At 44.3% G+C, this 13,246-nt stretch overlaps 1 protein-coding gene across 1 annotated transcript in view; it reads left to right on the forward strand.

Annotated features, from left to right (window-relative positions):
- Positions 1 to 13,246, forward strand: part of NIBAN2 (niban apoptosis regulator 2) — a 42,864-nt gene that overhangs the window by 5,204 nt on the left and 24,414 nt on the right. The window contains exon 2 of the mRNA XM_058159723.1: positions 3,105 to 3,235. Within this exon, the coding sequence (XP_058015706.1) occupies positions 3,105 to 3,235 (131 nt within the window). The remainder of the gene's footprint in view (positions 1 to 3,104; positions 3,236 to 13,246) is intronic.

The following is a 13,246-nucleotide window of genomic DNA, read 5'->3' on the forward strand; positions in this document are numbered from 1 at the left end:
CACTTTGACAAAACCTGCTAGTCAAGTTTGGAGGTGTTGAAAGGCCTACCAGTGGAAAGAACGGAAGAAGTTGGGTGTAATTTGTAGCTTGATTTGCCCGGATCTTGAGATGGGTGGTGGTGGTGTCCTCCTTTGGATCGGAGGAAGGAGTTGCATCAGTTTTCCTGCCCTTTTCCCCTTCTTACTTAGAACGTCTCGTTGCCTTTTGCAGAAGAAACCAGGGGAGAAAGGAAAAATACATCCCAAGAGAAGAGAATATTTGTAGCTCAGGGTTGAACTGGAGGGCCCTTGGTGCTCTCTGGGCTTGGTGGTTTCTTTGCAGAAGAAGTTGTGACCCAACTAGGTAACGTCATCAATGCTAAAAGGAAGTGGGGTTTGTGGAATAGAGGAGAAAGTGAAGGGGGAAAGGAGTAGGAGGAAAAAGAGGACAACTATAGGATTCTTGGTGCTCTCTTGAGTTTGACTGTTTTCTTGCAGACATTCCATGACCTAACTAGGTAACATCATCAGTGCTACCTTGTTTCCCCCAAAACAAGACCCTGTCTTATATTTTTTTGAACCCTGAAATAAGCGCTCGGCCTTATTGCCATGCGCTCAAAAGCCTGATTGGGGCTTATTGTCAGGGGAGGTCTTATTTTGGGGGGAAACAGGGTAGAAGGGAATTGGGTTTGAAGAAGGAGGACTGTGGGGTCCTTTGTGTTCTTTGAGCTTGATGATTTTCTTGCAGAAGTTTCATTACCTAACTCGGTAACATTATCAGTTGTGGTTAAGCTTGGAGCACAAAGGACTCCAGAAGATAAGCCCTTTGACATGGGGACCCCTGAAGAGACCCTGTCAAAAAGAGGTGTTGTCGATTTTAATTGGATGTATTCAGGCTTGCTTTCAATGAGAATGTTTGCTAGAAGAGAGAGGTGACACCATATTTAGGCGAGGAAATGACATACAACCCCCAAACACACAACAAAAAATCAATCTAGACACTCTAGAATTGAGCTGATGCTCAGAAAAACTTCAAAGTGTTAGTTGAAAAAGTCCTTCTGAAGCTTTGCTACCGTAGAGCAACAAAATTCCTCCTATGATTAAAAAAATCCCAAGGGACAGTAAGAATTTTCCCATATATTATTGTTGGTATCTAAAGAGTAGAGTAGGGTAGAGTGGAGTGGAGTGGAATGAATTAGAATTAGAATGAATTAGAATTAGAATTAGAATTAGAATTAGAATTAATTAGAATTAGAATGATGGGTTGCTAGACAAGCTGTTGCCAACCTCCTTAAGGTAGGTTTCCATATTAACCAGCTCCATTGCTCCATTTCTGATACTGCTCTTTCTTTCTGAAATATTCTTCATTATTCTCCTTCTTTATTGCACTCAGAATGAATGTTTGTCTGTAAGCAAACTGTCCTGCCTGTTAACAGGACAGAGTAACACAGTTGGAAGGGACCTTGGAGGTCTTCTAGTCCAACCCACCCACACCCCCGCTCAGGCAGAAAACCCCTAGACTATTTCAGATAAACGGTTGTCCAATCTCTTCTTAAATGGCATGGCATGGCATAGGAGAAGAAATGGAATGGAATAGAATAGAGTTGGAAGGGACCTTGGAGGTCTTCTAGTCCAACCCTCTACTCAGACAGGAGCTCTTATATCATGTCAAACAAATGGTTATCCAACCTCTTCTTAAAAACTTCCAGTGTTGGAGGATTTACAACTTCTGGAGGCAAAGTTATCCCACCGATTAGTTGTTCTGAGTTAAATCCGTCGAGAGATCTCTTGCCTATCAGAAGACAAAACGCAAGTTTTGAGATTAAGCAAGCGCCACTCGCCAATCCCTTGTCATTTAAAGCAAACAAACCCCGATGCCAAATCTTTTATTATATTGGATCGGGGGCGGAGACGGTTGGCTTCAAAGCAAGCTCGCGGATGTATCAAGATAACATTTCTAGGTCCATAGTTCTCCCGTTAGCTCATAACAAACCCGGGACGGGGAAATGAAAATTCCCGACATCTATGCACTTCCTCATTCTTTACAATTTTCAGATATTAAGCCATGATACCGGGCAGGGAACCCTCTGCCCCGTTCTGAGATAACCAAGGGGGCCATGTGGGTCTCTCGGTTTCCTCCTGACAGCTGCTTTGCCCTACCGGGCCCAGAAGTAGATTGTGACATTTCTTGAAACCGTTTATTTCTTTGATTTTTGAGGCTCTACGTGCTTTGCAGTTTTTGAGTCAGGAATGCAGCCTTCGGTCTTTCTCGTGGAGGGGGGGCCGCGGTGGTTGGCAGCCATGGAAGGAGTGACTAAGCTGGAATCTCTACAAGCAGAAGTGACCCTTGAGGAGTCACCATGACTTCATGTCTTGTGTGCAGCCCGAGCATTGTTTGCTTGCGGTCAGGGTGTGTGATGTGTCTTCTCAAAATGTTCTGAACTATAGCTCCCAGCACACCTAGTCGCCGAGAGTCGATCCTTTGCCATAGCAATAGCACTTACGTACCGCTTCACGGCGCTTTTACAGCCCTCTGTAAGCGGTTTATAGCGTCAGCCTCTTGCCCCCAGCCCCCCCAAACAATCTGGGCCCTCATTTTACCCACCTCGGAAGGATGGAAGGATGAGTCAACCTTGAGCCTGGTGAGAATCGAACTGCTGGCAGTCGGCGGAATTAGACTGCTATACCGCATTCCAACCACTGTGCCACTATGGCAGATAGATAGATAGATAGATAGATAGATAGATAGATAGATAGATAGATAGATAGATAGATAGATAGATAGATAGATAGATAGATAGATAGAATGGAGTGGCCGATGCCACATGTGCCAGGCGACATGGCTCCATGTGTCACTTTGGGCATGCGTGCCCTAGGTTTGCCATCATGGATATAGGGTCTCGTGCTTGAGCAGTAGGTTGGATTAGAAGACCTCCAAGTTCCTTTCTAGCTCTATTCCGATTGATTGATTGATTGAAGGTCTTTTCCAAACTCCAGACAAGGGTGGCCAGATTTGCTTAGACCGGTGTGTGTGTGTGTGTGTATGTGTGTATGTGTGTGAGACTTACATGTTGACCTCCAACTTCTGTCCCTTCTCATGTAAGCTTTTCCTTCTCCCTCTGCAGGTAAGACCGAGAAGATACTGACGGAGTTTAGCCAGTTCTACCAGGAACAATATGGCCTTGCCCTGTTTAACAGCGTCCGCTTTGAGATTGAAGGGGGAACGGCTCCGCAAGCCCAACTATTGCATCGCAAGGTAAGTCAGACTCGACACGTCACCTCGGGGCAACCTGTTGAGAAATAGGTTCTAAAGCTGCCCCCTCCACCCCCCACCCAAAAAAAATCTAGTTGTTCTTCTTCTTCATGAGGGTTCCTCAGGGAAGTCCTCGGGTGGAGGAAGGAAGGATTTGGAGGCGTCCCAAGTTTTATCATACGAGAGAGAGAGAGGGAGGCGATTGTGTCTTTCCGATAACGATCAGAGACATTGTCCTTAAGGCCTTCTGAGAGATGGGACAGGGGTGTGAGGTACAGGTGGGAGGAACGTGTGTCGCTAGGAGGCAAAACAGAAGCAAGGGTGGAAGAGATGCGCAAGGGGAAAGAATGGCTTAACCAGGGTTGTTGAAAACAGCTATTGTGACCCAGGCCCAAGTAGGTAGTAATAAACTTAGTCCGTGGAAAAACAAACTTTATTTGAACAGCTGGGAATTACTTCATTCCCAGCGTTGTTCAACTCAAAGTAAGACAAATGCCTCCCAACACAAATTCCTCACGTATCTCCCAAACCTTAGTCCAATTAGGCAAACTGCCAAAGGCCCTTCCTGGCAAACATCCAAAAGCCATAAAAACAAAAACGTAGACGAAGCAGAAGACGAAGCAAAAGACGCAGCTACAATATTGTTTTCCGGCAAAGCTGAAATGCCGTTGCTGGTCTGTTTTAAGCCTTATGGGAGGGGCCAATCATCTCTTGGTCTTACTCCCGAGTTGTCCTCTCTGCTTGAGCTGCTCTTGCCTTCTGGCAGCTCTTCTCATGCGTGCATTAGAAACAGGCTCCTCCTGTTCCTCTGCCTCATTACTATCAGTCTCTGGAGGCTCTGGAGTCCGCACCTCGCTTCCCGATGGCCCTGGCCCTTCCTCAGCCTCATTGCTGTCTGACTCCGTTGCCAGCTCCGTAGGCTGCTGACGGACCACAGCAACAGCGGTGTTCACACACCACCTTGTCGAGTTTGCGGGGTAGAGTCAACCTGTGTTTTAGAACAGTTTGGCACTTCGAGTAAACTTCACTTCTTTGGTCGGCGCACGGTTTCAGTATTGGGGGAGCCCGGCAAATGAGTGAAGTAATTTATGTTTTAAGAGCTGATCGTGAGATGGGGTTTAAGGGAGGTGACACCAGTGGTGGGCTTCAAATAGTTTAACAACCGTTCTTTGCCTGGTTGCTGGGTGGGTGTGGCCTAGTCGGCCTCCTGCACCATCCTGGGAGTGAAAATGGGCTATGGAGGGCCATTTTCCACCTCCCCGGGCTCCATGCGCCCCCTGCACTTTCCTGGGATCCAAAGCGGGCCTGGGACGGGCTGGACGGGGTGGGATGGGGTTAGGCCAGCTGGTCATGGGAACTACCAGTTCACCGAACCGGATGTAAAATTAACATCGGTTCGCCAGAACTGGCTGATCCAACCCCTGGATGACACCTACAGGTTTAGTTCAGCTCCTGCTGAGCATCCAGGAGCAAAATTTTCAGCAACAAAACAGAAATGGTGTCCTGAGATTTGTTTGTACAAATAATTCGAAGTGTAGACATACCCAATACACATTTCTCCTCCTCCTATTTTTCCCTGACAATAACCCTGTGCAGTGGACTGGCTGAGAGAGAGGGGCTAGCCCACAATCACTCAGCCGTCTTTCGTGCAGGACTAGAACTCACTGTCTCCTGGTGATTGGCCCAAAGTCACCAGTGGGTTTTCATGGCTGAGGCGGGACTAGAATTCACTGTCTCTTGGTGATTGGCCCAAAGTCACCCAACCTACTTTCATGCCTGAGGTGGTCGTAGAACTTACCATCTCCTGGGGATTGGCCCAAAGTCACCTAACTTATTTTCATGCCTGAGATGGTACTAGAACTCACTGTCTCCTAGTGATTGGCCCAAAGTCACCAGTGAGCTTTCATGGCTATGGCAGGACTAGAACTCACTGTCTCCTGGTGATTGGCCCAAAGTCACGCAACCTACTTTCATGCCTGAGGTGGTGCTAGAACTTACCATCTCCTGGGGATTGGCCCAAAGTCAGCCAGCTATCTCTCATGCCTGAAGTGGTACTAGAACTCACTGTCTCCTGGGGATTGGTCCAAAACCATCCGCTTAGCCATGAAAGGCGACACTAGAAATCACCTTCTCCTGGTTTCTAGCTTGTGCCTTAATCACTAAACCAAAATGGCTCTCAGATTAGTTTTTACCTTCAATTTAGTCTTCAGCTTTTGTGGGGTTTCCTAATTATCCCCACCACCATCCAGTTTTATTCACAATCAAGGGAATGGATTCAAGGCATTCTAGACTTAAATAAGGCTGGATTCTCCAGGCAGAGCAGAGAAAGGTTGTCTTGTGTGCGCCTGGGCTGGGTTGAAATTAGAGCTGGCCAAACAGACTTTGCTATTCCATTGTTTGTATTGTCGGCGGCTGGTTCATTTCCCCCACAACCACTTCCCTCCAAAAAAAAAAAAAAAAAAAGGAAAGAAAAAATAACAAGAGGCGGTGATTATTCTCCCCAGCTGATCTTCGCTCTTTCTTGCAAATGTAAACAGGCTAAGTGCTTAATTGCAAACTCGGCTTGTCTGCCAAGGACCAGGAGACGCCCAGATGTAGACAGGCGTGCAGGATTCCGTCTGCCCCCGAGTTTTTAATCAGGAGGGATGCTCCATTTTCTAGACCCATCACATCCGGATGACCAGTTCTCCAGCATGTTACGCTAGCAATGACAAACAGACATTGCTCCAAAATAAGAAGTTTTAAATCAGGGGTCCCACAGCCACGGGCAGTAGCCCACTACCAGGCCCTGGTCTGTTTGGAACTGGGCCACCACTCGTGTGTCCTGGTTCCCTTCCCGCAAAGATTGGGTACCACTGATTTAGCTGCGGTGGCACAATGGTTAGAATGCAGTACTGCAGGCTACTTCTGCTGGCTGCCGGCTGCCTGCAATTTGGCAGTTCGAATCTCACCAGGCTCAAGGTTGACTCAGCTTTCCAAGGTGGGTAAAATGAGGACCCAGACTGATGGGGGCAAGAGGCTGACTCTGTAAACAGCTTAGAGAGGGCTGTAAAAGCACTGCGAAGTGGTATATAAATCTAAGTGCTATTGCTCTTCCTTCCTTCCTTCCTTCCTTCCTTCCTTCCTTCCTTCCTTCCTTCCTTCCTCCTTTCTTTCCTCCCTCCATTCCTTCTTTCCTTCCTCCCTCCCTCCCTCCATTCCTTCTTTCCTTCCTCCCTCCTTTCCTCCCTCCCTCCCTCCCTCCTTCCCTCAGCCTTCCATCCTTCCGAGGTGGGTAAAATGAGGACCCAGATTGTTGGGAACAATAGGTTGACTCTGTAAACCACTTAGAGAGGGCTGTAAAAGCCCTGTAAAGCGGTATATAAATCTAAGTGCTATTGCTATTTAAGTGATATACCTGTCCATTTTTCCGCCTTTCTATGCAGTTGTACACTTGTCCCCCCAGTACAGGTAGTCCTTGAGGTACGGCCACAATTCAGATGAGAATTTCTGTCGCTAAGCAAAGGCGACAAACCTTTTTTTGCCCTGGGTCGTGAAGTGAATCGCTGAAGTTGTTAAGGGAATCCCACGCTCATTTGTTTGGCATGTCTGAGGGCAGTTGGCAAGGTCACAAATGGTGACCTCCAGGGCAGCGTGAGCCAATTGCCAAGTGGCCAAATTTTAATCCTATGACTGCGGGAGGCTATGTCCCATGAACTTGGGACTTTGCAACCGTCATAAATATGAGTCCAGGCAGAGTGGTGCGGTGACCTCGAGGTGACAGTCAGGAGGCTGTGAGTTCGATCCTAGGTAGAGGCAGATATTTCTCTCTCTGGGCACACTGAGAATATTTCTGCTGAACAAAACTCCTCATTGGTGACAGGTACGGCATCCGGCCATTCAAACACTCCGCTAGCTCTATTCAGTTGCCCAGACTCCACACCGCAAGCGCTTATGGGGCCATTAAAAGAAGATGATGTTAAATATGAATCCCAATAATGGTAATGGTTGTAAGTGCGAAAAACGGTCACAAATCATGTTTTTCTGGGCTGTTGTAACGAACAGCCGAACAGTCACTAAAACGAACTGTTTCAGTCAAACACAACCTGTACAACTTTTTTTGTCATTTATTTCTAACCTGTTTATTAAGCCATCGCACGACTGATGAAACTCTGCAAATATTTGGGATTCCCCCAATCTTATTTTTTTTCCCCCACTGGGCAATGCTATTTTTCAGCGTGTTTGACCATTTTTGTGATCTTTGAGCTGTCCCAATATTTGCAGATAATTCGGATTTTGACTCCGTCCCCCTGCCCGCCTTTCTCAACACAACTTCCTTTCTTTTGGCTTTTGGTTGTTTTATTTTTCCACCCCACTGGTGGCTTTAATGTTTACATTGCCTTTTTAAGTCGTGGAAGTTAAGAGTCTGGGTTTCTTTGGTGGGATCAATAGGAAGGCGTTTAAAACAGCATGTATGCCCCTTGGCAAAGGTGGAGACCTCAAAATAGATTCACTGAAAATAAACCAAACCCAAAATAAATGTGGAACATTATAAAAGGCATCAAAAAGGCAAACTCGGCTTGTCTGCCAAGGACCAGGAGACGCCCAGATGTAGACAGGCGTGCAGGATTCCGTCTGCCCCCGAGTTTTTAATCAGGAGGGATGCTCCATTTTCTAGACCCATCACATCCGGATGACCAGTTCTCCAGCATATTACGCTAGCAATGACAAACAGACATTGCTCCAAAATAAGAAGTTTTAAATCAGGGGTCCCACAGCCACGGGCAGTAGCCCGCTACCAGGTCCTGGTCTGTTTGGAACTGGGCCACCACTCGTGTGTCGTGGTTCCCTTCCCGCAAAGATTGGGTACCACTGATTTAGCTGCGGTGGCACAGTGGTTAGAATGCAGTACTGCTGGCTGCTACTGCTGGCTGCCGGCTGCCTGCAATTTGGCAGTTCGAATCTCACCAGGCTCAAGGCTGACTCAGCCTTCCAAGGTGGGTAAAATGAGGACCCAGACTGATGGGGGCAAGAGGCTGACTCTGTAAACTGCTTAGAGAGGGCTGTAAAAGCACTGCGAGGTGGTATATAAATCTAAGTGCTATTGCTCTTCCTTCCTTCCTTCCTTCCTTCCTTCCTTCCTTCCTTCCTTCCTTCCTTCCTCCTTTCTTTCCTCCCTCCATTCCTTCTTTCCTTCCTCCCTTCCTTCCTTCCTTCCTTCTTCCTTCCTTCCTTCCTTCCTTCCTTCCTTCCTCCTCCTTCCCTCAGCCTTCCATCCTTCCGAGGTGGATAAAATGAGGACCCAGATTGTTGGGGACAATAGATTGACTCTGTAAACCACTTAGAGAGGGCTGTAAAAGCCCTGTAAAGCGGTATATAAATCTAAGTGCTATTGCTATTTAAGTGATATACCTGTCCATTTTTCCGCCTTTCTATGCAGTTGTACACTTGTCCCCCCAGTACAGGTAGTCCTTGAGGTACGGCCACAATTCAGATGAGAATTTCTGTCGCTAAGCAAAGGCGACAAACCTTTTTTTGCCCTGGGTCGTGAAGTGAATCGCTGAAGTTGTTAAGGGAATCCCACGCTCATTTGTTTGGCATGTCTGAGGGCAGTTGGCAAGGTCACAAATGGTGACCTCCAGGGCAGCGTGAGCCAATTGCCAAGTGGCCAAATTTTAACCCTATGACTGCGGGAGGCTATGTCCCATGAACCTGGGACTTTGCAACCGTCATAAATATGAGTCCAGGCAGAGTGGTGCGGTGACCTCGAGGTGACAATCAGGAGGCTGTGAGTTCGATCCTAGGTAGAGGCAGATATTTCTCTCTCTGGGCACACTGAGAATATTTCTGCTGAACAAAACTCCTCATTGGTGACAGGTACGGCATCCGGCCATTCAAACACTCCGCTAGCTCTATTCAGTTGCCCAGACTCCACACCGCAAGCGCTTATGGGGCCATTAAAAGAAGATGATGTTAAATATGAATCCCAATAATGGTAATGGTTGTAAGTGCGAAAAACGGTCACAAATCATGTTTTTCTGGGCTGTTGTAACTCCGAACAGTCACTAAAACGAACTGTTTCAGTCAAACACAACCTGTACAACTTTTTTGGTCATTTATTTCTAACCTTTATTAAGCCATCGCACGACTGATGAAACTCTGCAAATATTTGGGATTCCCCCAATCTTATTTCCTCCCCCCCCCCCACTGGGCAATGCTATTTTTCAGCGTGTTTGACCATTTTTGTGATCTTTGAGCTGTCCCAATATTTGCAGATAATTCGGATTTTGACTCCGTCCCCCTCCCCGCCTTTCTCAACACAACTTCCTTTCTTTTGATTGTTTTATTTTTCCACCCCACTGGTGGCTTTAATGTTTACATTGCCTTTTTAAGTCGTGGAAGTTAAGGGTCTGGGTTTCTTTGGTGGTATCAATAGGAAGGCGTTTAAAACAGCATGTATGCCCCTTGGCAAAGGTGGAGACCTCAAAATAGATTCACTGAAAATAAACCAAACCCAAAATAAATGTGGAACATTATAAAAGGCATCAAAAAAGGCAACTCTTTTTTTTTTTTTTGAATAGAATAAAATGGAATGGAATGGAATAGAATAAGAGAAGGAATGGAATAGAATAGAATGGAACATAATAGAATAGAATAGAATAGAATAGAATAGAATAGAATAGAATAGAATAGAATAAGAGAAGGAATGGAATGGAATGGAATAGAATAGAATAGGAGAAGGAATGGAATAGAATTAGAATAGAATAGAATAGAATAGAATAGAATAGAATAGAATAGGAGAAGGAATGGAATGGAATGGAATGGAATGGAATGGAATAGAATAGAAGGAATGGAATGGAATGGAATGGAATGGAATGGAATGGAATAGAATAGAATAAGAGAAGGAATGGAATGGAATGGAATGGAATAGAATAGAATAGGAGAAGGAATGGAATAGAATTAGAATAGAATAGAATAGAATAGAATAGAATAGAATAGGAGAAGGAATGGAATGGAATGGAATGGAATAGAATAGAAGGAATGGAATGGAATGGAATGGAATGGAATAGAATAAGAGAAGGAATGGAATGGAATGGAATGGAATGGAATGGAATAGAATAGGAGAAGGAATGGAATAGAATTAGAATAGAATAGAATAGAATAGAATAGAGTAGAATAGAATAGGAGAAGGAATGGAATGGAATGGAATGGAATGGAATAGAATAGAAGGAATGGAATGGAATGGAATGGAATGGAATGGAATGGAATGGAATGGAATAGAATAGAATAAGAGAAGGAATGGAATGGAATGGAATGGAATAGAATAGAATAGGAGAAGGAATAGAATAGAATAGAATAGAATAGAATAGAATAGAATAGAATAGAATAGAATAGAATAGAATAGAATAAGGAATGGAATGGAATGGAATAGAATAGAATAGAATAGAATAGAATAGAATAGAATAGAATAGAATAGAATAGAAGGAATGGAATGGAATGGAATGGAATGGAATGGAATGGAATAGAATAGAATAGAATAGAATAGAATAGAATAGAATAGAATAGAAGGAATGGAATGGAATGGAATAGAATAGAATAGAATAGAATAGAATAGAACAGAATAGAATAGAATAGAATAAGGAATGGAATTGGAATAGAATAGAATAGAATAGAATAGAATAGAATAGAATAGAATAAGGAATGGAATGGAATGGAATGGAATGGAATGGAATGGAATAGAATAGAATAGAATAGAATAGAATAGAATAGAATAGAATAGAATAGAATAGAATAGAATAGAATAGAATAGAATAGAATAGAATAGAATAGAACAGAACAGAACAGAACAGAACAGAACAGAACAGAGGAAGGAATGGAATGGAATAGAATAGAATAGAATAGAATAGAATAGAATAGAATAGAATAGAATAGAATAGAATAGAATAGAATAGAATAGAATTTTTTATTGGCCAAGTATGATTGGACACACAATGAATTTGTCTTTAGTGCACATGCTCTCAGTGTACATAAAAGAAAAGATACATTTGTCAAGAATCATAAGGTATAGTAACACTTAGTGATAGTCATAAGCAATCGAATCATACTAGGAAACAGTCAATATAATTCGTAAGGCTACAAGCAACAAGTTACAGTCATGCAGTCGTAAGAGGGAGGAGTTGGGTGATAGGACCGATGAGAAGATTAACAGTAATAGTGGTGCAGACTTCGTAAATAGTTTGACAGTGTTGAAGGAATTATTTGTTTAGCAGAGTGATGGCGTTCAGGGGGGAAAACTGTCCTTGTGTCTAGTTGTTCTGTTGTGCAGTGCTCTATAGCATCATTGTGAGGGTAGGAGTTGAAACAGTTTTATGTCCAGGATGCGAGGAGTCTATAAATATTTTCACAGCCCCCTTTTTGACTCCTGTAGTATACAGGTCCTCCGTGGACTGCTTGTAGCATGCCAAGGTCACCCAAAGTCATACAAAAGTGTCCAACTAGAGAATGTCTTCTCCAGTTCACAGTGTTTCTCCTTCTCTATGTATCTCAAGGTACCTCTGGAAGACCGCATCATTTTCTCAGGCAACCTCTTCCAATACATAGAAGAAAACAAGAAATGGAGGAACCGTTTCAGCTGCACTCAACTACGGGCTGGTGCTCTACGAAAACAAACTGGTGAGGTTCTGGATTGTTTCATCAAAGGGTTGTCTGGTGGATGGAGAAGGAGACAAACCAAGTGTCTATGGAGATTCTCCATCGTTCGTTCTGGTCACGGTTGTCCCAAAGATGTTTTTCCAAAAGCGCCAACTGGACTTTCTTGGGTCGGTTTCCCACTCCCCCCCTTGAAAACGTTTCGCTTCTCATCCGAGAAGTTTCTTGGCTTCTGAAGTTCTTCAAGGATCAGAACCGAAAGGAGCGTCCGGGGACGTTCTCCAGGAAGAAAACCAAGAAAGTCCCAAGTTGCCGTTTGGAAAAAGCATCTTTGGGATGAGAAAAACCAACTTTTTTTTTTCTTTTCTTTTCTTGATGGGTACCTAAGCATTATGAGAGATTGTTTTTCCAAGCAACTTGAGTGATGGCCACACCAGGCGACCCTTCTGCCCAAAAGGAGGTCCTCTGAAAAAAAGACTCGAGGCCTCCTCGCTTGGCCAGCTAATAGATCATCGGAAGGGACGGATTGTTTTTGATTAATCGATGTTAGTTCAGTCCTTCTTTCCCTCTTTTTCTTAATCACGGAGTAGATTCTTTTTAAAAAAATTTAAAAAAGAGAAAAAAAATCAGGGGTGAAGTTCAAGTGTGGTTGAGTTTATTTCTTACAAATGGACCAAGAGGGTCTTTAAGGATCCTTTCTGGGTACAATCTTTTCCCCAGACATCTGTAGCTTCTTAACAGGTTAACAGAGTTGGAAGGGACCTTGTAGGTCATCTAGTCCAACCCCGTTCTCCTCCTACCAAGCAGGAGACTCTGCACCATTCCTGACAGATGGCAGTCCAGTCTCTTCCTGAAAGCCTCCGGTGATGAAGCTCCCACAGCTTCCAAAGGCAACTTCTGTTCCATCGATTGATTGTTCTCACTGTCAGAAATATTCTCTTCGTTTCTAAGTTGGATTATTTCTTTATTAGTTTCCATCCATTGTTCTTTGTTTGGCCTTCAGGTGCTTTGGAAAATAGCTTGACCCCCTTCCTCCTCTCTGTGGCAGCCCCTCAAATATTGGAAGACTGCTTTCCTGTCTCCTGGTCCTTCTCTTCACTAGACTAGCCAGGCTCTCAGTGTACATAAAAGAAAAGATACATTTGTCAAGAATCATAAGGTATAATAACACTTAGTGATAGTCATAAGCAATCGAATCATACTAGGAAACAGTCAATATAATTTGTAAGCCTACAAGCAACAAGTTACAGTCATGCAGTCGTAAGAGGGAGGAGATGAGTGATGGGAACGATGAGAAGATTAATAGTAATAGTAGTGCAGACTTAGTAAATAGTTTGACAGTGTTGAGGGAATTATTTGTTTAGCAGAGTGATGGCGTTCGGGGAA

The sequence above is a fragment of the Ahaetulla prasina genome, chromosome 16, assembly GCF_028640845.1.
Source record: "Ahaetulla prasina isolate Xishuangbanna chromosome 16, ASM2864084v1, whole genome shotgun sequence".
NCBI classification, from domain to species: Eukaryota; Metazoa; Chordata; class Lepidosauria; order Squamata; family Colubridae; genus Ahaetulla; species Ahaetulla prasina.